This window comes from Rhipicephalus microplus, chromosome X (genome assembly GCF_043290135.1).
Source record: "Rhipicephalus microplus isolate Deutch F79 chromosome X, USDA_Rmic, whole genome shotgun sequence".
In the NCBI taxonomy this organism is placed as follows: Eukaryota; Metazoa; Arthropoda; class Arachnida; order Ixodida; family Ixodidae; genus Rhipicephalus; species Rhipicephalus microplus.
This window is the reverse complement of record NC_134710.1, coordinates 267,477,631-267,503,652: the sequence shown is the minus strand read 5'-3', so window position 1 is coordinate 267,503,652 and position 26,022 is coordinate 267,477,631. Positions and strand designations below refer to the sequence as shown.

Here is a 26,022-nt window from a genome sequence, read left to right as displayed (position 1 = left end):
AGGCGAAAATATACAATAACTTTATGGCTGTAAGAAACAAACTTGTGGAGAAAGTTTTCACGTATGAAATGCATCTACTTGGTGCGTAAAGGTCTTCAGGAATTATATCCAAGTGCTCAGTGCAACGCTTTTGTCATCCCCAAAAACTACTTAACAGGACCTTTTCCGGACCAAATGTTGTCCTCAGAAAGCACTCGAAAAGACGTTTCCGGGGCAAACCAGCTTGTGTCGTCTTCAGTAAGTACTAAGGTCAATGAGAACTGTGCAAGGACGATTGTACCATATGAGGACGACCTAAGGACATCGAGTGTTGTATGGGATATAGCTCAGGATGATGGCACAGAGATTTTCAAAGCACTAGTGTTTAGGGACAGGGAGGGCAAAATAGACTTTAAGCTGGTAGAATTAACTAGAAGAAGGATTGGTGGCTAAAATGAAGGCACGAGTGAAAATAAACCCTTTACTGCTTAGTACCAGTCCTCAACTTCACTACCTAAAGAAAAAAAAAAAAGATACATCTAGTTTTTGGTTCACTAAGTATTACGGCTAGGTAGCGTTAGCCGCAAAGGGTACACCCATATCAATCTATCCACCTATTCATGCGGCGGCTTTACGGATATCACGTCAAGGCCTCTCATTAGTTTTTATTCCTCCATGCTTCACTACAAATTTGATAACCCTAACTACAATACATCTATACACTACAAGAGTGTACTTCTAGTAAACCAGTTCCTCCGTGTAGTAAACTGAAGTCTGTCCGTGTCTGTAACACTACCATTGCCCTAACTGAGTGGAAGTTTTGAAAGTTTTTGACAAAAATATTTATACAAACGTATACTATTAAAAATGCCATTGCTTTATTAAAATAACAGATAAAACAGCTTTCGAAGAACATTGATTTTTCGTATTCACAACATATCACTTGCGCCATTTTTACGAAACCACGGTGTCGACGCTAGTGTGTTTCTTGTCAGCCTGGTGACCGCGGCGGTGCTCGCTGGCTGTTCCGATTTGTTCCTCGATTGGCAAAGTATTTCTGCTAAGCTTTTCTCTCGTCGCCTGATTTCTTGAGAAGTCGGTAAGCTGACTTAAAGCTATTGTGAAATCGAACGGGTCATTTTAGCGTTGATACTAAGTGACAAACCGTACGAGTGCTTTTAAGGGTGCCGTGTACCGAGACGCGAGCGCACCATCTCGGTAAAAAAAAAAAGTCTAGAATTAAGTGTTCATTACTACTCGAAGTTACTAATTATTTTTATTAGCGCATGGTGGTCGCACGTGGTTGATGTCATTGGTGCGACAAATGATTGCGCGTTTATGTTACGATACATGGGCAGAGAAAATGGCATTTACCCCCGAATGCCTTCAGATTTATTGCCATTCACGCGGTGCCACACGGGCGAACGAAATGGCATTCGTCCGAATGCCATTCGCCACCAAATGCCTTCGCGAGAACTCAGTTGACTGAGAAATGCCTACTCTCGACGACACAGCTCGCGAAGTGCGATTTACCTTAAAGTAAATAAAACAAATCATATTCAGCTAAAAATAAAACTTCCCGTCTTTTATTTGCACTAAACTTTTAAAAAAGTGCTTTGACCGTTATACGAAGATCAGGTTGAAATGGTTTAAAATTAATTCAAGTTCAATGTACTAAAGCTGGCGCATACTAACTCGTCTTTGCTCCAGAATTATTCGCTCTTGAGCGCGATGCTTTGCACGGAAATACACAAGTGCTGCCGTGCAAAAATGAACTCTGCGAACATCTGAGAGATGCGACAGGTGCGATGCGACAGACGCCATTTTCTAATTACGCTGTGGATCTGGCTAGTGTTGGCTTAGGTTGCTACGGTCGGCTGCAACGTCGTAAAACAAAGCGAGAAACTACAACTTAGGGCAGCGTAATATGCTTATTTCTATGTTTAATAATTATGTGATGTGTATGAAGCTTGTAAAAGCTTCTTTATTTTTTTATTGCTATTCCCCCAATGCTCACTTGGAAGGTGCTGCGATCGACATCATCAAGTCAAATGTCATTCGCTTTGGACGTGTAGCAGCGCCGGCGAAACAAATGTCATTCGGGAACTGAAGGCCTTCGCCACCCAGTGTCATTTTCTATGCCCGTGTGGCACGGGTATAACTTGTATCCTTGCTACTCGTTCCAGGTAAGCTGTCGGAGACAATGAGTTCTTCTGAGGAAGTATCGTGGATATCCTGGTTCTGTGGACTACGAGGGAACGAGTTCTTTTGCGAGGTAAGCTTGTGACCGGCAATCTGGTAATCGCTGTTGGTAGGCCGCACGTAACTGTTGTGGAGTTGACCAACACTCTTGTCGCCTGTTCAGTCACTGGTTCTGCCTCTATTTATTGTGGTCCTTCGATTTTCTGATCCGTCGGTAGTTCCCTTCGGACTGATGAATTCGCACCGCATTAATCATAACTGGCCGGTACATTCAGTTCAAGCTTCTGTTTAGCGTTGCATAAGTCAGTTGCCACAGTAGCTTTGCAATTCAAGGCAGGCTTGTCTAGAAATACATTGTTTAGTCTGTAAGTTAGTATGTGAAATTCTTGTTCATCGCGCCTGCCATAGTGGTAAGGCCTGCTGCCAAACACATGAATTTTTTGTCGTGGCGGCCTCATTTTGGTGAGGTGGTATGCACAAGAAAAATGTTATTTATGTAAGTACACGTTATCAGACGGCCGAAGTTCGACCTCAGTTTATTGCACACTATTACACTTGCACATGGCCGAGTGCATCTGGGCAAATTAACAGCATTTTTTAGCGGGACAAGAGAAGATAACAGAATTCAGCACTTATGAAGGGCACTTATAAGCCTTAAATCAGGCTGATCATGTTTATTTGTAATGCTTCACATCAGGCAAGAACATGTGGAGCATGGGAGGGGAAGATAGTCTTAGGTTGGTGATGGAACTGTAATTATTCATTGCCAAAGTGTACTTTCTGGCAACTATGTCACGGCAACTTTTGTCCAGGGAACAGATATTATGCATTGGTAAGTCAGCCTACATAGAAAAATGTCAACGAAGAACAAAATTAATAGCGTGGGGAGTTTGGAGTGCATTGCTTTCTATAGAAAGAAGCCTTGGTTAGTACTAAATCACCTCTGTGGCTACAACTCCTTATGGACAAAACATAATTGGGAGGTATTATTCAGGGAAATGGTTAAAATAAAAACCACACCTAGTAACTGCTTTATCCCCTTTAATCACGAAGTTGAAGCACTGTCAAAAATGCGTGAAAATTTGGAAGGCATAATTCCAAGGCACCCAGTATTATATTCAACAACTACAGAAAAAAGAATGAATGTGTTGTTTTGTGTAAGTTTCAGTAATTAATGTTAAAGAGTGTGCAACTATTATATAGTTATGCTGCTGCCAGCCATATTCAGTACTTGCATTCGAAAAAATCAACTGTTAGGCCTGAAATGCATGCACAGTTTGCTTTTCGGTTGTATTCGCTCAGCACGAGGAAAAAAAATTCTTTTCACATTGGTCTTGGACCACGGCACGTCGAACGATGGTCGAACATGGCAGTGTCTTTTGCAAGGTGATCCTCTGCAGCAGTATGCAGTGTAGTGAAATTAAGTGATCGATAATTGTCCGCTGAGGGTGCCCGCAGGAATGTGCAGACCGAGTGTCAAGCCATTTGAAGAAGGACGGGGCATGTGACGTCTTTTTAAAGTTCGCGTCTTCAAATGTGGACACCGTGACTGAAAGGGTTATGAGCAGCCTGGCACACCTTGTCATAACTTTCTGTGGCCAAGCACATGTCCAGAAGGCAAACTTGTGCTGCAAATTTGTATGGGATGCTGTTAACTTTTTGTAGAGCTCTTGCTGGTACTGTGTGTGGCTGTACTGGAGCTCCACTCTCATTTTTACCATGCTATGCGCAGTGGTAGGGGCCACAAGGGGTGCCTACGCCTATCAATATAAATTTGAGAGCTTTTGGTTGTGATCATGCCTATGCATGTTCTTGCACTGTTGTCTTTCCTCATAGCTGTAAACTTGTAATATATATAGTGGTCGTGGGTGCTAATCAAACATATTGAAACAATAATCAGGATGCACTTAGTGGCAGCTAGCATTCATATGCTAATTTGGGATCAGGGTGGAGTGTTACTGCATGCAGTTTTTTTTCATAACCTTTTACACTAACTTACAGTCGTAGTACGTCATTTGACTGCTAACATTCTGTTCAATTCTGCTATAAAAAGCAATTTCTCTTTATTGTCTCCCCTATTAATATCGTTAAACATCTTGGTGGTCCGATTATATTTAGTTTTTATCCTGACTTGCTGTTCTACTGGCTAGCAATATCTTTGACAAGCATATAAGAAATGTCAAATTTAGTTTTATCTGGGTGTGCCTATGGTTGTCGCTTACAGGTTGATGAAGATTACATTCAGGACAAGTTCAATTTGACTGGCCTCAGTGAGCAGGTTCCTCACTACAGACAAGCGTTGGACATGATTTTGGACCTTGAACCGGGTATGTCATTGGAATTGTTTTTCATGGTAACATGTTCTGTAAAAGATATCCTTTACTGGGCTGCAAGACCATGCTCAAGTGCTCAGTATCTTGAAGTAGCAAGGTTTTTTCTTGATATTAGGACACACAAGCCAGTCGTTGCACCACTGCATGATACAATGGAATTCAGCCTATTGTATTGCTTGCTGTCATTGACTTTGCCAGTGCTTATTTTTTGGCTCCTTAAGAGTGCAATCGATTACATATTACAGCCCTAAGAGAGCTCCATAAGTTGTCTTTCGAATTACAGGGAACAGTAAAGTTAAAACATCGATTAGGGAACATTTTGAAGTCTTCTAAAAAACATAATCGCATCTCAACTGGCCTCTCTGCTTTTTTGTTGGTTTCTGATGTCTTAGCCACCAGAAATGAGCTGATAAGATAAGGTAATAGTAAACATGCTCATATTTCAATTCAGTTTAAGTCCTTTAAAAGATTTTTACATCTGCGCAAGTTTCTTGAAGAATAACATTGTAAACATTTGGTGTACTTTTCAAACTTTTTTTTGCGACTTATATCACGTTTTATAACACCAAAAGAAGGGAGATTGATTGAAGGCTTGTTTCTTTATTACACACTGTCTAGTGAAGCCCAGCCCTGCCGCGGTGGTCTAGTGGCTGAGGTACTCTGCTGCTGACCCGCAGGTCGCGGGTTCGAATCCCGGCTGCGGCGGCTTCATTTCCGATGGAGTCGGAAATGTTGTAGGCTCGTGTGCTCAGATTTGGGTGCACGTTAAAGAACCCCAGGTGTTCGAAATTTTCGGAGCCCTCCACTAAGGCGTCTCTCATAATTTTATGGTGGTTTTGGGACGTTAAACCCTACATATAAATCAATCTAGTGAAGCCAATGGGCCATAAAGCCAGGGGATGCATTGGGGGCAATATTTGAAACATTTAACTGTTGTAACTATGACGTGAATGAAACTTGATTAAAAAAAACGGCACTTGCCATCAGCAGAGACAACTCACAACTTTCAAACTCTTCAGTGGTGGGAAGCCTGCACCGATTGCGCCAACTGGAAATTACTGCACCATACTGCTCCAAAAGGGTCTTTTTCGTCTAATTCGTGTCATTGCTGCGCCACAAGGTGGTTTTGGAACTGAAAGTAATGTTGACAGCACACATCGTGAGTGGATATTACGTATTATGTGATGGTCTACATCTTGTACACTTGCGCTGCCGCCAAAGCACGGAATTGGCTGATCAATTATTCTGACGTCTGCGCGATTGAGGCGGTGCTTTTTATAATAACCACTGGCAAAGAAGGAAAGCAACGGGGCGACTACATAAAGTGCCCCCCAGTATTGCTGACAAAAGCAACGTGTGTGGTGCAGCGCCGCTTTAGGGCGAATGCACACATTTACCGTATTTACTCGCATATTCCTCGCACTTTTTTTGCCGGAAAACCGATGAAAAGTTGAGGGGGTGCGAGAATTACGCGGGGAAAACTTTCTACGAAAACGTACAGAGTGAAAAAGAAAACGAAGTGGCCGCAAATCTGGATTCTCACACCAGCAACTAACAGCAAGCTTTAAGAAATACTAATTAAAACTTACCTCAACAATAAAAGCAGAGGTTCTTCACAAGACAAGATTTATTTGAGACACAAAAAGTGGAAGCGAATAGTCGAGAATTAGAATACCATACACAAAGCTTGCGGATGTTGCGGTAGCGTTCGTCGCTCAACAGGAGCCCTCAAAAAGTAAGCGTGGGACATCAGTATTGGGCTGATGGTTATTTAACAGAATTGTTCGCAGTTTCCTTCTTAAGAAATAAAGTTTACCATCAATCCCAGTTTTAGGCACACGGCAGGCCCAACGCGTCTGTGTGGCTTTCAGCAGCCATCACCAGTAGAGAACACAAAACTCAGACTACGAAGGGCTTACCGGCGGCCATGTTGCCATTCTTTAGTGCATGATCTATCGCTTGCAACTTAAAAGCAGCCGTACAGCTTCAGTATCGCCTCATAACTTGACAAGGTTACTGACGCAACATACAAAACACGCCGTAACGCGCACTGGCCACTTCGGCTTGGCTTGAATTGTATTGAATCTCCATGCAATAGTGCACTTGATGCTTAAGAGATGGCGCCAGATGGCGTGTGCTATCTATCATCATCAGTGGCTGGAAAGAGCAGACGACATTATTGCAGCAGTTTTCGGGGGTGCGATAATTACTCGAGGAAAAAAAGAAATCGTATTTTTGTTGGGGGATGTGGGGGGTGCAAGAATTATACGAGTGTGAGGATTACGGGAGTAAATACGGTAGTAGCCTTCGACTACCTGAGAGTGCTGAGGTCCTGATGACTGCTGCCATAATCATTGTGTGGGACCGTGTTGAGCGTAACCCGCTTTGCAAAAAACAAAGTAGCTCACTGTTGCGGAGTTGAGCGTTTTGGGTCATGGGCACTGAGACAGTTAGGTTTAGCACGCGCTTTTATGGGGCAACAGCCCAAACCTGCCTTCGTCTGCTGCCAGGACCGCTTGAGCATCGCCTGTAGAAAGTGCTCATCGTCGCGATTTACAACAGGCGTCACGCCGCATCTGTGCATGGTCTCAAGCGCAGTGGTTGCAAACGGCTCGGCATGATGTATATGCCAAGCATATGAAGCGCTGCACGCAACTAGCCAGTAGATGAACAGCTCCCTGCGATCGCACTGCATCTAAAAAAAACTGTGTCAGTTTTTGCTCAGTAGCAGATCACGGTACGCTATTATAGCGGACAGCCAATATATCCTGTACATCACTATGGCAATCGCTGCATATCCTGGACTCCGCAGTAGTTTCTAAATGCTCTTTGGTGTCACTACTGCATGGCATTGGACGACGGTCATGCGAAATCGTCAACTATTTCAGAACATTGGCAAGAACAAAGAAATGGCTTCGTGGTAGGCACTTAGACAATATTTACTGTGGCACTGTATATATTTCTTCTTCCTTTAGCGGTGAGTGAACGTATAGAAATGTAAATTAGTAGCTGGTCATATTGCACGGGGAGGTGGATTGCACGGGGAGGTGGACGAGCGGGAGGCGCAAAGTCAGCATCACACATTGACATGCTAGGGAGGGAGGCTCTGCAGTGAATGTTTTCTCCCTCCCCCCCCCATAAAGGGGAACCCTGTGCTAGCTTATGTACTTTGTGGTTAATGCATACTACATTTAGTGCGTGGTTAGCTGCGCTCCCAGCAGGTTCTCGGTGTGTATGTACGTATTAACGAGGTTTTACTTTAACGAGCTTTGAATGGTTGTGTGTGTGCATGCGCGCTGCTATGAACTTCATGCTGCAGATTGCTTGATGCAATGACCTTCACTATGTAAGAAATTTACACAGTGCTGACCAAGGTAAAAAATACACAAAAAAATTCCTTCACTATTTAATGTCACTGCTTTTGTACGTAATCTTACTTTTGTTTATTTTTTGTGGTTAATTTGTGGGCTTGCGGCTTCTGTATAAGTGATTATGTTAACTTTGGGAACAATTGAACTAAATTAAAGCTAAATTTTTTTCCTCTGTGTGTGTCGGGGAAGCCCGTGTGTGCCCCAAACTTTGGAGGTAGCTGCTCCAAGAGCAGATTTTGCCTGCTTTAATGGCTGCTCCAAAATGCTGGAAGGCACTCCCACCACTGAGGACGCTCTACCATTTGAGCTACCACGGTGGTCATTCCCTCTTCTACTTCATTGGGTCTCTCTGTGCATGTGCGACTTGTAGCCGTTGTAGTGAGTGGCGAGTGTAACCATTGAATAATTCAGCAAATGTGTGTTAAATATGAATATTTGTTGCTTTTGGCACCAGCACATCAGTATTTTGAGTGCCTAGTAGTTAATTTTTCATCTTGAGTATAGCTGATGCCCTGTCATTTTTTCCAAGGTCAAGGGGAGCAAGCTCTCTAGTTCCCACAACTGTATATCGGATTAAAAACATAAGGTTACGTTTTACTACCTTAAATATTCTGTTGGTGTTATCCATAAAGTATGGTTAGTATGTTAACCAAATACAAAGGAGGTGTTACATTGAGATAAAAGTTTGCATAGTGTCCGGAAATTCGAAGTGATTTGTGATGGCAGCAGCATTCTGAGGCAGGTCATTCCAGTCTCTCACAGACCTAGGAAATAATAAAGCTTTAAATGTATGGTTCATGTACAGTTCATGTCACATAGCAGTTGCTTAGATGGTTCATACCAGTTAATTGTTTTGCGATAATTTGCAAAAGTATGTCAAGTCTCATGTTTCTTTTTTTTGGTGCCAGATGATGAACTGGACGACAACCCAAATCAGAGTGATCTGATAGAGCAGGCTGCAGAGATGCTCTATGGACTCATCCATGCCCGTTACATTCTCACAAACAGGGGAATCGCTCTCATGGTAAGTGCATCAGTTTTCCCTTCAAAATTAAGGTTAGCCAGTCTTGCTCATACAAACACACAGTACACTGTAAAAAGCCAAAAAAAAGGGGGGTATTTGGGGTACATGTATGACACGGGCTTTGACTCGCAACAACGGTTTATTATGGGAAAATGGAATATGCGAGCAAAAATTGCACGGCAGAGAAAAAAAAACAACTCTGGAAGGGTAAGCATGGAAAAGTGTCTTGCGATTCCAGACAAGTGAAGGTGGAAAGGTGTTAAAGGGTGTCTGCAACACTTTTCCAAGTAGTCTACTAATCTTATGATTAAAGTTCATTGCCTCATGAATCGATTGCCACAAAAATGCTTCTAATGCTTTAACATTACTAGCGAACATGTCTGATGAGGACGTTGTAATAGCCAATCATGTGGTCTGATTTATCTACTCCAAGCATTCCAGCATTGTTCTCATGTATTAGCGATGGCTTCAGTACAGAATGAGCTCAAGTGTTCCCCGTTTTTTGCCTTCTTTTTGCTGCGACGGTCACATTAGCTGTGTGGATGGTGCTCATTATGTTCACAATCCGGCAGTCTTTCCACTGGAGGTACAGTGGACTCCCATTAAAGGAAACTCTGCTGCCGTATTTACTCGCGTAATTCTCGCACCCCCCACATCGCCCAACAAAAATACGATTTCTTTTTTTCCTCGAGTAATTATTGCACCCTCGGTAATTGCCACAATAATGTCGTCTGCTCGTTCCAGCCGCTGATGATGATAGTGTGCACCATCTGGCGCCATCTGTTAAGCATTAGGCATACTCTAATTGCATAAAGATTCAATCTGGTTCAAGCAAAGCCAAAGTGGCAAGTGTGTATTGGGGCGAGTTTCACGTTATGGGGCGATACTGAAGCTACACGGCTGCTTTCAAGTTTTAAGTGATAGATCATGCACTAAATAATGGCAACAGGGCTGCCGGTAAGCCCTTCGGAGTCTACGAGTTTTGTGTTCGCTACTGGTGACGGCAGCTGAAAGCCACCAAGACGCGTTGGGCCTGCCGTGTGCCTGAAACTGGGATTGATGGTAGACTTTATTTCGTCAGAAGAAAACTGTGGACGATTCTGTTAAATAGCCATCAGCTCAATACTGACGTTCTACGCTAACTTGTCGAGGGCTCCTGTTGAGCGACCTACGCTACCGCTACGCCCACAAGCTTTGCATATGGTATCCTAATTCTCGACTACTTGCTTGCACTTTTTGTGTCCCAAATAAATCTTGCCTTGTGTTGAACCTGTGCTTTTACTGTTGAGGTAAGTTTATATTAGTACTTCTCAAAGCTTGCTGTTAGATGCTGGTGTGAGAATCCTGATTTGCGGCCACTTCGTTTTCTTTTTCGCTCTGTATGTTTTCGTGGAAAGTTTTCCCCGCGTAATTCTCACACACCCCCACTTTGCATCGGTTTTCCTCCAAAAAAAGTGCGAGGATTATGCGAGTAAATACGGTAAATAAAAAGCCGCATAAATGAAACTATCTAGGCATATTTGGTTGGTCTCCTGTATACTTAGTGATAAAAAGTTTAGGGTAATCGGAACATTTTTGTTAGCTTACATTGGTTAAAAGAAACCAAAACGAGCAATACCGTATTTTCTCGCATATAACCCGCCCTCGCATATAACCCGCTCCCCTAACTTTGAACTCCCCGAAAAAAGAAAAAAAATCCTCGCGTATAACCCGCATGCTTAGCTTAAAAAAAACTGTTTTGGGAAGTCACAGTCACAATCTCGTTTACAAAAGAACTTTATTTCGAAGCGATCGCCGCAACGTTGACGGCGCCGATTCCCGTTCCTTCAATCATCGCCCGACTCGCCGCTGTCGCTGCTGCCATCCGAGGCTTCGTCGCCGCTCTCGAAGACGCAATCATCTTCGGTGCCATCCAAGCAATTGCTGATGGCGCACTTTTTGAAACTCTTGCGCACCATGTCGGCCGGAATCGCCCCCCACGCATCCACGATCCACTGGCACAGCAGCGCAATGTCTGGCCTCCGCACGCGCCCCGTCGGTGTGAGGGCGTAAAGGCCGTCGGCCATCCACTCGGCATACAGCCGCTTCACGTGCGCCTTGAACGGCTTATTGAGGCACACGTCCAGTGGCTGTAGCATGGAAGTCATGCCACCGGGTATGATCACGAGGTCGGTGCGGTGGTCAGCGAGGCGCGCTTTCACTGCGTCAGTGCAGTGGCCTCGAAACGAGTCCAACACCAGCACCGACCGCCGTGCCAACATGGCGCCCGGCCTCTTCTCCCAGATCGTGCGAAGCCAGTCACAGACGAGGTCACCATTCATCCACGCGTTATCTTCGGTTCGCACAACAATCCCTGGTGGCAGTGGAGTGCTGGGTAGCGTTTTGCGCTTGAAGATTACATACGGGCGCAGTTTGGTACCGTCCGCCAAAGCGCACAACATTACTGTGCAGCGTAGTTTGGTGTTTCCGCCCGTCAGTACGCTTACAGATTTCGAGCCCTTTTTCTGCAGAGTGGTGTCCATGGGCATCTCGAAGTACACGGGCGTTTGATCGGCATTTCCCACCTGGGAGAGCAAGTAGTTGTGCTCCTTCCGCAGCCCGATGACGTAACGTTGATAGCTCAACAGCTTATCCTCGTAGGCGTTGGGAAGCCGCTGGCACATAGTCGTTCGCCGCCGCATCGAAAATCCGTGCCTGGCCATGAATCGCTGGAGCCATCCACGGCTCGCACGAAACTCGCGTGAGATGTTCATCTCGCGGGCCAACCTCAGCGCTTCCATCTGCGCCATCTCCGTTGACACAGCGTGGCCGCGACTCCTCCGCTCCTCAATAAATTTGACAAGCTGCGTCTCAAGAAGGGGGTACGCACCAGTCTTCGGGCCGCGAAATGCTCGCTTCTGCTTGTGTGCACTTTCGAGAGAGGCCTTTTTTTTTCGCCAGTCGCGAATGCAGGACTCGTCGACATCGTGCCTCCTCGCAGCAGCTCTGTTGCCGATTTCTTCCGCAGCAGCTATAATCGCGAGTTTTTCTTTCGCGGTGAAAGATTGTCGCCGAGACCCACTCATGGTGCCTCACCAGACAAAGCTGACCAACGGTGCAAACTGGCCACACCTGACTCTGAGACAGACGCTGTCAAATCGCTGTTGTGACGCTGTTGACCAAATCAAACAAAGCACGCAAAAAGTGAATAAACACGCTACGGACGGGATCTGTCTATGGCCTATGTTGGCTTTTATTGGCTTTGCACCAGACGATGCCGATGGGGATGCGGACTGCACGGCAGGCTATGCATTGCCGTGAAGCCGACCTCTGCTTCCGGATTATTCGCAGATAACCCGCACCCCCACTTTTCAGGCGATTTTTTTCAATTTTTGGTGCGGGTTATATGCGAGAAAATACGGTATCCATGAACGACGGAAGTGGCTATTGCAGTCTAGCAACCATGAAACAAATCCCAAAGCTAGCCTAGCCAATCCAAACTAGCGATTGCACATGTTCGCGCAGGCCGAGAAGCAATCGATGTCTCGTTGTGAACTTGAGGAGACAGCCTTGGGGAACTTAAGCTGAAGTTCAAGATGAGGACCTGTTCTCAAGTTGTAATGAGATGGTGTGTGATACTGAGCCTATTTCAGTGGCTGACAGTGTAGGAAGAGATGCTGTCATCCTGTTGCAGCGCTACTTTGAACATGATGGGGGCAGAGAGTTCCTGCCCAGCCTTTCAGCAATGCACTCCTACTATGTGACAAAGTGCTTGAACAAGGCCAAGCAAATTGTTATCACCTCCTTTCTCGCACTCGCAGTCACAGGCTTGTGCACACTGTAATGGCGCAATGCAGCTGTTTTTGCTGTGCAAAATTACTTTCACTTCATGTCAGTAGTCATAATATCAGGGGGGACATCACCAGTTGCACTTAAAAGCCAACAAATTACAATGCACATAGCTCAGTTGCGCACCAAGGCATTCTATGCAACCTTGTGATCCGTCGCCATTGTGTGATAGCGATGACACTGTGTCAGACTCTTCTGATGGGAGGCTGTTGCCAATACTGTTTTGGTTTCGTTTCCGCGCACAAGCACTTTTTAGACTTTCTTTATTGGTAGAAATATGCGCGTAAGATTCGATTTTTTTTCTTAAAGTTGAGCAGAATTTTTTTCATGTAGGGTTTAAGATCCCAAAACCACCATATGATGATGAGACGCGCCATAGTGGAGGGCTTCGAAAATTTCGACTCCCTGGGGTTCTTTAGTATGCACCCAAATCTGAGCACATGGGACTACTACATTTTCGCCTCCATCGAAAACTGAGTTGCTGCACAAAGTTGAGAATAAGGATTCCCTCCAACAGCTGCATCAATTGTGCCGATTTGATAAAAATCCCCATTTCTGCGCTGAGCTGCGCCAAAACCATGAAATTCGCTAAAATCGCGCCACGCTGTGCCAAAATAGCTGATCAGCCTCAAACTTTTTTCGGTTGCACTAATTTCAGCAAGACGTAGAAGCCACGTTGGTCATCTGCAGTTCCAAGTCGTCAATGAATCCAAGTGTCCAGACCCTAATGCCAAACCACGTCAGATATATTCTCATTAGGTCAGGGCACTCAGACGCGATGGACCAGCTAATGTAACCAAGCCGCTTGCCCATCGTTTCGCTGACCGCAGCGGATACTTATCAGTGGGACGACGCAACTTCTAGACAACAATTCGCATGAAATATGAACTTCATTGTCAGGCAAAGGTGGCTATGGTATGTAGCACCTAGAGCTGAAAGGGCATACCACATTTTTCGCACGTGAACTGAGTGGACGTGCTGAGAATGACTGTGTTGCCGGTGGCCACGTTGGTCGCCATAGCAAGGGCACATGAAACATTTTCTTCTGTCTTTAAGTTGCGTTAGTTGCGCGTGCCGTTGCTTTATCTGGTAGAATATGTCTTGCAAGTGAGCTGAGAAGTTGTGGCCTAAACCTAACCTCATCGTGAAAGAAAAAAAAAAAAGAAAAAAAAATAAGAGGAGGAGGAGGGGGTGTAGCAGTGTCGGAAAATTTCTTGGCCTTGCTCCAACCCGCTCAGAACCCTGGTTAAGCCACCTTTGCCGCACTGCACTAGTGCCCTGCAGAAAAGCGCGTTGATTTGGAATACGCTTTTAGCACTAATCACGAGACTCAGCTCATTTTGTTCACTCACTTGTGTGTATGCGCCACAGAACTGTAGGATTGCTGACGTCTAAGCATGTTACGTGCAATCATTTGGAGCAGTGTATAAAATTGCTGGCACTTTAAAAAAAAACTGCGCCTTTTTTTTTTTTTTTTTTGCCATCCCTACACTTCAGTTTCACTAACCACCTGAATTTCAAGGTTGCCGGCTTGGCACATCCACATTTGAATTTGTAAAGTCTGTCAAAGCATTTGAAAGATGCAGCAAGTGCTAATGTGAACTTTATTATTGTTTGCTCAGTGGGGTAGATCGAAATACTAGTTTTATTGAAACAGCAGTGCTCATGTTTACTCTGCATGATTTAGGTGAGGTTGAATCTACCTTCCTTGCAGAGACACAAGGTAGTGCCGTGGGCTTATTCAGGCAGTCTGTACCCGTTTTCGAGCAAGGCCGAGTTTCACTGCCTATAATCTTAGTTTTTCGATTGTATGTTGGTTTTGCGTGGTCCCCCGAAAGTCGTTCATTGGGATTCTACTGTAATGGGATAGGGGAATTTGCAGTAGGTTGTTTGTCACCATAAAAGACAAAAGTTCAAGTGCAGCAGGTATTCATTATTACAGTGTTAGAGCTGGCATTGCTTTGTCATTAGGGTGTGTGACTGTTTCTCAAGTATGAAAATTGCTGTTGGATATGCAGGCCTGATGCACCTGCTTCTTTCAGCTTTCAGCAGCTATGGAGGTATGGGTGTACTGCTTTTTTCCATGCACCTGGGATCACAACTAGGAGCCGGCATCTTTTCATATCTAGGGTATCCCTTCCATTAGGCAGACAAGCCACCACTGTTTTCTTGCTTTAGAACCTTAGCGTTGCGTAGTGCACGGTGTCAATATCATGCATTATCGCTAAAGTTTTCCATTACCTTGCCTAAGTGGTGCTAGCTGCGCTATACTGGCATGCAATCGCATTGTAGAAGCATGATTTGGTACACAAGACACTTTTAAAGGACTGGTGTGTTTATTTTGTTTGTTTGGCAGCCGCTCTCAGACTTCAGCGTCATATGCTGCTTTTGGTATTTCACACACAGATTGAGAAGTACCAAAATGGAGACTTCGGTTACTGTCCCAGGGTGTACTGTGAAAGTCAGCAGATGCTCCCAATTGGTGAGTTAGGCCTATAGTTTTGAATAGTTTGATGAGTTGGTGTGGGAGGTTATCCAATACTTTTAGATAACTAAGTGAATATTGTCCCGATTTATTAAGGGTGAAGTGGGAGTTGAAATAAACATTTTTGTTTGTTGATCTAGAGCAATGAAATTTGGCATGCATACTCATATGTGTCTTGAATAGGGAAATGTGCAGTTTCATCGTGATACCTTGAGTACTTCTCAAGTTGCATCATCTTACATGGTTTGATTTATATAGTCTGCTCGTGGAAAGCCTAGCGCGGTAACGAAACATGCCAGGAAGCCGCAAACGGCGTTGATATTTACTAAAAAAAGACTATTGGGTATGAAAATTTCACAATTTTTTATCACTTCTCTATTTTTTAATAGAGATCATCAAGGCTGCCTACACACATTGTTGGAAACAGTGTCATGTACAAGTGATCTTCTAGAGAAAAAAAAAAAACTGGGCCATAGACAAGAATTCAAAGATTGTCAGACCCCCAAGAAATGTTTTGGGATTCGGGGAAAGGGGGAAACTGCATCGAAATTGGTCCAGTCATTCCCATGCTACACTTTCCAAGAGCAGTGCACAATGTCTAAAACACACTTGTGAGAAAAAGCTTGTCGAAGTGTTTGACAGTCTTTTTTTGACCAACCTTTTTTTGTTTCTGGTTGGGTATTGATGAAAATGGGCACATACACTAAAAATGGCCTCACAATGCTCCTATAAAAATTTTGAGGCGATACCCAAAAAACATAATGAGAGACAAATTAATTCTTCATTGAACCTCGTGTAGGGCGGGAGGATTTATAAAATGACAAAAATAGTTTGTAGTTACCGTATGCTCAGCCAAATAAATGTATGCTGAAGGGGGCTGTATTTTCAAAGTAACTTTTTTGCTACACTAAAACTTGTAGTTATTAATGTTTTCTCCAGCGACACTGGGATGAGCGCATTTGCACTACAAACAAGAAGCCCCTACGAAAAATTGTTCTAGAAGTAAAATGAAAAATAAGATCGCAGCTCCCTGAAGCACGGTTTAAGGAGCATTACAAGACAAACGGAATCAAAATCTGTGAAGTGGTTGCCAAAATATCAGCTCCACAAGCTGAGCATAATGCAAAAAAAAACTCGGCATTTAGAAAACTACGTTTAAAGTTTCAACTTCTTTTTACATGTCTCAAACGCCTAAAAATCGTGATGTCAGGTTTGTCTTGTGATATTTGACTTCTTAGACATGTGGCCTCTGCCCAGTGTGCCTTTGTATTTTCGATAACCTCCTTTTCTTGATTTACAAAGAATAAGTATGGATTTCAAACTAAGTTCTTTGTATGAAGGAGTGGTGTGGTAGGCATGACAGAAAGATTGTAATTGAATAAGACCATATACTGAAATAATTACACATATTTCTTGTGTTTATGCTGTTATTAGCATAATTAAGTACTTGATTACTAATTATCACTGAACATTTTTTATATAAAGAGAGGTTTATTGCATCAGAAAAATGGCTCACACCTTGACAGCCTATGCCTTCTTTCCAATTAAGAAAGTTGTAGACAAGAGACAGGTGGCACAGGAATTTTTAAGTAGTTTATTTAATGACTCGAAACGGACATACAAAAATTCATGCTCCTGTTTCGTACATACGATCTTTTGCCACTCTAGCCGTGAAATTCACCGTCATACGGCCAGTTGCAGAAGCACTAATCGACAAGGCTTTCATTGTCTCAGAACATTCATGTTCTGAGACAATGAATGTTCGTGGCGATACCAAGCATGGCTACAAGCACGTCTAAATCGTATCACAAAAGCTTATTGACAGCACTGCAAATGACCGTGGAGTGCGCGGCTGCGTGGACAATGCAGCCGGCACTCGATGCACTTGCCTCCGCGTTCGGTGATGATGCGCGAAGTGTGTAACTACGATGACAAAAATCGGCGCACACTGCCCGTCCGCTATTTCGAGGAGCTAGCGAGTGATGTGTGTTGTTGCTTGCGAAGAAGCACATCGCCACGAGTGCGCTAGCGCGTCATTCTTGCCCGCAGTCTTGCCTTCAGCGGCGTTAGGCCTAAAGACGACTCCAATGACACATCGGGCTCTTACACCGCGCGCCCGCTCGTAGTAATTTGATTGTGCATCCACTTACAGTTCCTAACTAAAGCGTAATTATATCCTAAGTGACCGTCGAGCCCTCAACACGTCACGAAGTAACGATTTGCGAGAGGCTTGTTTTCGTGATGCACAACCGACAGACGACGATCTCCCAGAGCGAGCATCGGGCCAATGGCAAGCTAGTGGCATGTTGCGAGCTTCGGGGCCGCGCCGTGAGGAGTCGCCACCATCTGAATGACGACGGCGCACTGCGGCGTAGGTAAATGAAACGGACCGAAGCCTTTTTTTTAACGATTTCGTTTGTAAGACTTGAGAATGGCAAGCATAAAAAAAACATTTATGTAATTTTATGCATTCAGAAGAAGCATGCATAGTACAAACTCGTAGAAAATTGGAAAGTGACACACTTTTTCGTGGAAGCGCAGACTGGAAAACAAACAGTCTCGCTGCACTGCTCGTAAAAGGCACTCGGATATGTTGATACCAATTACAGAAAGTTTACCGAATACTGTCGACGAGGTGTTATGACATCTTAAACTACAGAAGTGCAGGGACGTAAGTGGTATACCTTTACTTACACCAGCGAAAGTTTCGTGGAGTGTGATGGATATATCAGCCAGCGCTAGACAGCTTCTGTGCTCCAGGCATCTGCATTGGGGCTATGCGTAGTACGTACTTTGTTCGCACATTGTTATGCCTGCGAGTCCACACCGAACGTCCATGCCTCTGAAAAAAGCAATCTGTGTCAAGGCCAGCACGCGAGCCCGCCTGACGCGAACAACTCAACGGCGTCATCACGCGGCGGCGCCTTTCTGTCGCACAACGCACAGTGAGCCCCATCAGCCCACGAGCCCGATGGAGCAATAGGCGCCTTCCTGTCTGGCGAGTCATACGCATGGCGACGTCACTCGTCCTTGGCTGCAGCCACACACAGCGGCTCCGGATTCGATGAGAAAGACGCGGCCCAGCGGCGACCCCATTGGAGGATTCTGACCTCACGGCCAGCGGCGTTTCTGGTTGGACATTTGGTTACTCAAAGAATCCTCCCGGTGCATATAAACAAAGCCCTGCGGCGTGTCGCGAGCAGTAGGCCTATGTGTCAGAGAAGAGAGCTCGGCTCTTCGAGTCTCCAAGCTGTCGGCCCCAGTGCCGAATTCGTAACGCCTCTGTATATATGCTGTACATAAACCTTGTTTAACTCACCGTCGTCTCGTCCGCTCGTCTATCAGCTCAGCGCAGAAGCAGTCGCGAGCTGAGAAACCTACGCTACCAAACGCCTGGTGACCTTCCCGACGGATTTCGAAGCAGTGGCGCCTTCGGGACCATGTTGGCATCGCCGTCTTTCGTAACAGTGGTGGCAGCGGTGGCATTTCGTGGCGCCCTTCGTAACGTCGTCGGAGGCGCGCTTTGTAACAGTGGTTGGCAGCTGTGGGATCGGCCGGCGTCAGCGACATCGATGCGGTGAGTGTCTGATGTTTTCCCCTCAGTTCACCAGACTACTCTAGCTCAGGTTATTGTAGTTTAGAGAAGGGCTGTGTGAAGCATTAGAGTAAACTTTGGTCGTTTCAAGCAAAGTCTGAGCGCTTTGAAACCAAAGTTAATGCGAAGGGTGTAAACACGGCAGTGTTAAAATTGCTTGTGCGTCTTGCTAGTAGACTTATAGTGGGTACGGCAAGTAGATTCTTAACAGGGGCAAACAGCAAAAGGCTAGTGTGAACGATGGAGAACCTTAAAGTGAAGGAACTCATCGAAATTTGTGAGGAACTCGGCATTACTTTGGGCCGTGCGAAACGAAAGCAAGCGATCCTTGAGATCATGAAGGATGAAGGAGTGTCGGCTGAAGAAGTCGATGAGGCCTGGGCGGATATCAAAGCACGCCGCGAGGAGGCTGAAAGGCGAGAAGTATAAGTTCGCGAACGTCAGGAAGCTGAAAAGCGCGAACGTTGCGAGCATGAGAAGGCCGAGAGACAGGAGCGCCTCGAGTTGAAACGAATAGAATTGCAATCTTACATTGTTCACAGGCGCCTAGCGTAGCTTCTCCGACAGTTCAGGTCAGCGGTTATAGAATTCGGGACCAACTGCCACCGTTGGTAGTAGGCGAGAACATGGTGAAGTATCTCATCAAGTTCGAACACGTCTGTGAGCGAAATGTTTTGGAGCGGTCTCTTTGGGCCCAGAACCTGTTAGCTCTTCTTCCCGGTGAAGTGTCCGACGTGATAACTTGCTTGTCGAGGGAAGCGTTTGAGAGCTATGACGAGGTTAAGGAAGTGTTTTTGAGACATTATAAGTTGTCACCCGAGGCTTTCAGGCAGTGGCTAAGGTACTCGGCTGCTGACCCACAGGTCATGGGTTCGAATCCCGGCTGCGGCGGCTGCATTTCCGATGGAGGCGGAAATGTTGTGGGCCTGTGTACTCAGATTTGGGTGCACTTTAAAGAACCCCATGGGGTCGAAATTTGCGGAGCCCTTCACTACGGCGTCTCTCATTATCGTATGGTGGTTTTGGGACGTTAAACCCCACATATCAATCATATCAATCAATCAAGGCTTTCAGGCAAAGGTTCCGGTATGCTAAAAGGGGGAATGAGTCACACGTTGACTTTGTGTTTCGTCTTAAAGCCGATTTAATTGAACTGCTCAAGGGTGAAGGTGTTCATGACGATCGCGATAAAGTGGTAGAATGCATTGCATTGGAGCAATTCTACCGCTGCATCGAGGAAGATGTCAAGCTTTGGCTGCAGGACAAACTTGGTGAAGTATAGCTAAACAAGGCAGCAGAGTTAGCTGAGGAGTATTATACTCGCCGAAAGTTGCTTAGCAGGGCAGTGCGCGTTGAAAAGGATGAAAGGAAAGAGGGCTTTTTAAAGAAACCTGATCAATGGAAACCCGCTCCGCACCGTGATTTCAAGAAGGACCTGTCTCTTACGAAGGACACTATAGGGGAAGGGCAAACGGAAGCAGGGAAATCAAATGAAGTTCCTAAACAACGCACCAATACCACATGGGCGTTTGAATCACGGAAGCCCCTAATCTGCTACAACTGCAAAAAGGAAGGGCACATCGCGATAGACTGTAAGCAAAAGTTTGCTTGTGCAGCAATACGAGAATCGGAAAAGAACATGCGGTTGTTAGAGCCGTATCTCCAAGAAATGAGTGTGAATGGGGAAACGTGTCGAGCACTTCGAGACTCAGCGGCAACCATGGACGTTGCTCATCCTTCATTGGTGTCTCCGGATGACTTTACAGGAGAATGCGCGTGGATCAGGCAAGTCGCCGAGGAGCAGAGTGCTTGCTTACCAATCGCCACGGTTGTCACTGAAGGCCCGTTTGGTAAGCTTCGCACCGAAGCGGCTGTGTCTGCCGCGCTTCCCGATCGTTTTCCTTATCTTTTCTCTAACAACTCAGAGCAGCTTCTCAAAGAGCAAGGTAAATCGTTCTTCCCCAACTTAGCATACATGGCCCTCACGCGATCGCAAGCGCAGAAGCTTTCGCAGGAGCTTGATCTTGTTCAATGTGGTGAACCATCAAGTGACCTTGGCGGTGAGTCGACGGAACGTCAGAGAGGAAATTTTCTGTGTGAGTCATGTGAGCAGTCACTCGAGCGGCCCATCGCCGAAGCGACTGGTGCGGTTTTCGTAGCAGGGGTTGACGACATGGCGCCATTGAATCAGAGCGAGAGGGCTGCAACGCTCTCGCCTGTAGCGGAAAGTTGGAGTAAGCTGTCGAGGGTTGATCGAGAAACGCTCATTTGAGAGCAGCGTGAGGACCTCTCGATTAAAGTGCTAATGGAAAACGTTAACTTGGTGAAAAAGAAAAAGAATGTTTCTTTTTTTTAAAAAGCAGGGCTCCTGTATCGGAGCTACACAAATGTGCAAGTCGCAAGTATAAGCAGCTCTTGGTGCCACAAAAGTATCGTCGCCAACTGTTGGGACTGGCGCATGAAAACGCATGGGCAGGGCATTTCGGCATAACAAAGACCAAGCCTAGAGTTTCCCTTGAGTTTTATTGGCCGAAATGCTGGAAGGATATCGACGACTTTGTACGCTCATGCGACACTTGTCAGAGCGCGGGGAAATCCACGGACAAGTGGAAGGCACCCATGAAGCTTGTGCCAATAATCACAAAACCTTTTCGGCGCCTAGTAATTGACATCGTCGGGCCTTTGCCAGAGTCAAAGCAAGGTTGTTGGTACATCCTGACAGCTCTCTGTGTAGCCACAAAATTTCCGGAAGCGATACCGCTTAAGGAGCTCAATTCTCCTCATGTCGTGGATGCACTGCTATCCATATCTGCACGCGTTGGATTTCCTTCTGAAATCCAATGCGACAATAGTAGTGTCTTCACCAGCTGCCTTACCTCTACCTTTATGGATGAATGTGGAATAAAAGTAGTGCACAGCTCGATCCATCACCCACAATCTAATCCGGTAGAGCGTATGCATTCCGTTCTGAAATGGATACTGAGAGCTCTTTGCCACGAGCACAAATGTGACTGGGAAGCCTGTATTCCTCCCGCTATGTTTGCTTTGAGATCAGCTCTTCATGAGAGCACTGGTTTTAGCCCTGCATAGCTTGTGTATGGCAGGAGTTTGAGAACACCATTGCGAATGCTGTGTGAGTAATGGGAGGGATTCGAAGAGGACCCTAATGTAGTTGCGTATGTTATAGACCTCCTTCAGAGGCTTGGAAAAACGAAAGATCTAGTGGAAAGCCACATGAAGGCTGCACAAGTGTTGTCGAAGGAGTACTACGGCAAATCGGCGAAGAAGCGCGCTTTTGAAGTAGGAAGTCAGGTAATGTTGCTGCGGCCGTCCAAAAGAACAAGCTTGAGGTTCATTGGGAAGGGCCCGCCAAAGTAATATCGAAGCTTCGATACCAATTATGAAGTGAAATTAGGAAGGCGGCCGAACAAAATTTACTACAGTAACTTGATGAAACCATACGTTCAACGTATCTGCTGTTGAATGCTTCAGAGGAAGAGGGAGCAGAAATTTTGAGTTATAGTGATGTAATCGAAAGGGGATCGGAGGTAATCTTGGAGCAGTTGAACCTAGAGCCTAGGTTAAGTGTAGTCCAGAAAGAGGACCTGAGAAGGATTGTTTTTTGAGTTTGGAGACGTGTTTTCGGACCGTCCCAGAAACACCAAGGTGATCGAACACGATATCGAGCTAACTTGTGAGGAGCCAATCCTTAGCAAGCCGTATCGTTGTTCCCCTGTGAAAAGGCAGACCATGAAAGAGGAGATCGCTAAAATGCTGGAGTTGGGAGTCATAGTACCGGGCGAGAGTGACTATACATCCCCTCTAATACTGGTTCAAGTGCTGGGAAAAGATCCCAGCCATGCATCGATTATCGGCGTCTTAACGCCATAACTCGAGACCAAACTTACCCGATACCAAACCTAGACGAGAGGGTAGAAACTGTGTCACAGTCCAGCTATATTTCCACGTTAGATCTCGTGCGAGGGTATCGGCAAGTCCCCCTTACGGAGCCTGCTAGCCGCTACGCCGCATTTGTTTCTCTATTTGGAATGTATTGTCCACTTCAGCTGAGCTTTGGATTGAAAAATGCGCTTTTTTTGTTTTTCAGGCTTAATGGACCGCATTCTTAAAGGCCTCTCTGAGTTCACTCTGCCGTATCTTGACGGTGTCACCATCTTCTCAAACAACTGGGAAGAACATGTCGAGCACTTACGCGTCGTGCTGAACAGGTTTAAAGAGGCTGGCCTTACCATGAAACCTACTAAATGTCACCTAGGGTGCGGCGAGGTGTCTTACCTGGGACACGTTGTGGGGCGTGGCCGGCGTAGACCTTCAGAAATTAAGGTAGCCGCAGTCGTGAACTATCCACGACCAACCACAAAATCTTAGATAAGGGCATTCTTGGGCCTGGCTGGATACTATCAGCTATACGTACAAAACTACTCTAGCATTGCCAGCCCTCTAACTGACTCACTTCGAAAATCCGAGCCGTGAAAGTGTTATGGGAATCGGAAAAGGAGATTGCGTTTCGCCATCTAAAACAGGCCCTAAGCGAAAAGCCCGTTCTCATGGCACCCGATTTCTCTAAGAGATTTGTGATTCACTGCTACGCGAGTGATTGCGGCATGGGAGCTATATTGTGCCAGGAAGACAGTGCTGGTGACGAAAGGCCAGTTTTATATTTAAGTCGAAAACTCAGCGGTAGGGAAGAAGCATACAGTACCTCTGAAAAGGAATGCGCTTGCCTCGTATGGGCTGTTCAAAAGCTAGCTTGTTATGTCTCCGGTTCGAGGTTTGTGGTCGAAACGGGCCACTGTCCTCTAACCTGGTTAAATAACATGTCGCCTAAATGTGGCCGGTTACTGAGGTGGAGCATGATACTCCAACAGCACAACTTTGACGTTCGCTACAAAAAAAATGAAAGCTAAACGCTAATGCAGACCCATTGAGCCGTGTGTTTAGTTAGTACCTTCTCCGCCTTTCGGTTTCTCGCTGGCGATTCGGGGCAAAATTTTGTCCTCATCACGGCCTTAGCTGGGCGCTCTCGTCCAGAATGAGCTCGAGGAGCCAACTTTATGTTCTATTCTATTTCATTACGTTGTTGTACATGTAAAAATTTGAGTACTCATTTTAAGAGTCTTGTGTCCCACATGTGTCTCTTGATGTAGCGGGAACGAAATTCCGATAGACACGTAGCTAGGTATATGTTGTAATATACTTTGTCTGGTGTTCTGTCGGGTGACTGAGGGCTCTTGCTTGTGTCGTGTGTTGTCTGTTGTTGAACCGTTCTTGACAAGTTGCAGAACCATCGACCAGTGCCGAGACCAAATATCGTCAAAAGAGACGAGCGAAGCTGGCTGGCAAGTTGTGGCGACAAGCCAGTGGAGCTGAGATCCGTCCTCAAGAATGGGATGTGTTCACGGAATGGAGTCTGGAGCTGCATTCTCCCCATGACCCTGGAGGCGAACCTGGAGGGACCTGGCGAAAGAGCCCGCCCAACATCCGAGCCACGTGAAAGCAGCTCGTCTTTCCCGCGCATTTTCTGGCAGCGGGGGTGCTGTTACGCCTGCGAGTCTACACCGAACGTCCATGCCTCTGAAAAAGGCAATCTGTGTCAAGGCCAGCACGTGAGCCCGCCTTACGCGAACAACTCAACGGCGTCATCACGTGGCGGCACCTTTCTGACGCACAACGCACAGCGAGCCCCATCAGCCCACGAGCCCATTGCAGCAATAGGCGTCTTCCTGTCTGGCGAGTTTTACGCAATGTGTGGCGACGTCACTCGTCCTTGGCTGCAACCAAGCGAAGCAGCTCCGGATTCGATGAGTATGACGCGGCCCAGCGGCGACCCCATTGGAGGATTCTGACCTCACGCCCAGCGGCACTTCTGGTTGGACATTTGGTTACTCAAAGAATCCTCCCGGTGCATATAAAAAAAGCCCTGCGGCGCGGCGCGAGCAGTAGACCTATGTGTCAAAGAAAAGAGCTCGGCTCTTCGAGTCTCTAAGCTGTCGGTCCAGTGCCAAATTTGTAACGCCTCTGTATATATGCTGTACATAAACCCTGTTTAACTCACCGTTGTCTAGTCCGCTCGTCTATCAGCTCTGCGCAGAAGCAGTCGCGAGCTGAGAAACCTATGCTACCAAAGGGCTGGTGACCTTCCTGGCGGAGTTCGAAGCAGTGGCGCCTTTGGGACCGTGTTGGCGTCGCCGTCTTTCGTAACAATGGTGGCAGCGGTGGGATTTCGTGGCGCCCTTCGTAACGTCGTCGGAGGCGCGCTTCATAACAACATGAACGCTGATGCATATGTATTGTTCACTGCTGTACATGCTAAAACGTTACTTATGTGGTCATTATTTAATGTAAACATCGATTGACTCGCAATAAAACAATTTATTGCAGCAAGTTTGTTTGATCAGCGTTGTCATCTTGCTTGGCCTGTATGCGGCATCACAACTTAATAAAGTCGGTATGCAAGGTACTTCTTGCTCGGTTTTCAGGGTAGATATTTTGGAATTAGATAGAAAAAGGGTTCCAGAAACTGAAAACTTGATTTTCAAAACGATTTTTTACCATTTTTTGTGATCCCAAAGCTGCGTGCATTTCTTTGAACTGAATGCAAGGTAGTGGTTATTCGCAAGTGATGTCACATGTGCAGGATCAGGTGAAATACTGAAGCAGTAATGCGATAACTTTCATCTAATCTAGTATAGCGAACATAACACACTATGTAAAAGTAATGTATACAGCATCACTGAGAGAGCCAGATACGATCAGCGAAACTTTGGTCAGTCACATAGTTTCATTAAGGCATCACATTTAGCAGTAGGTATTGCGAGATGCTATTTATCTGTGCTTCCCAACCACAGTGATTGTATTTTGGTGGAGGTGAAATGGTAAATGCACGTGTACTGTACGATGTACTCGTTAAAGGGACCCCAAAGAGCAAAACAATTTTTTGCGTATTAGTTAAATATCTTTTCGCAATCACGAAACCACTACTTGTACCGCAACATGAAAGAAAAATGCGGGTGGAGACGCCTCCGTGACATTCTCGCACTAAAGACAGAGACGTAGAAAATTTTAAAGTCGTCTATTAGGGTTCTGCGTAGCTTCTGCTCTACAAAAATTTAGTGAATTGTCATCTGTGGGTGCCATAGACCTAGCATATTGTCACGGGGTCGTGACGTGGATCAAGGGAGCAG

General features: G+C 45.7%; 1 protein-coding gene across 1 annotated transcript in view; it reads left to right on the top strand.

Annotated features, from left to right (window-relative positions):
- Positions 1-948: 948 nt before the first annotated feature.
- CkIIbeta (casein kinase II subunit beta) overlaps positions 949-26,022 on the top strand; it is a 50,953-nt gene continuing 25,879 nt past the window's right edge. Inside the window, exons 1-5 of the mRNA XM_037414079.2 lie at positions 949-1,078; positions 2,166-2,254; positions 4,406-4,508; positions 8,794-8,909; positions 15,144-15,219. Of these exons, the coding sequence (XP_037269976.1) occupies positions 2,183-2,254; positions 4,406-4,508; positions 8,794-8,909; positions 15,144-15,219 (367 nt within the window). The 5' untranslated portion in view covers positions 949-1,078; positions 2,166-2,182. The remainder of the gene's footprint in view (positions 1,079-2,165; positions 2,255-4,405; positions 4,509-8,793; positions 8,910-15,143; positions 15,220-26,022) is intronic.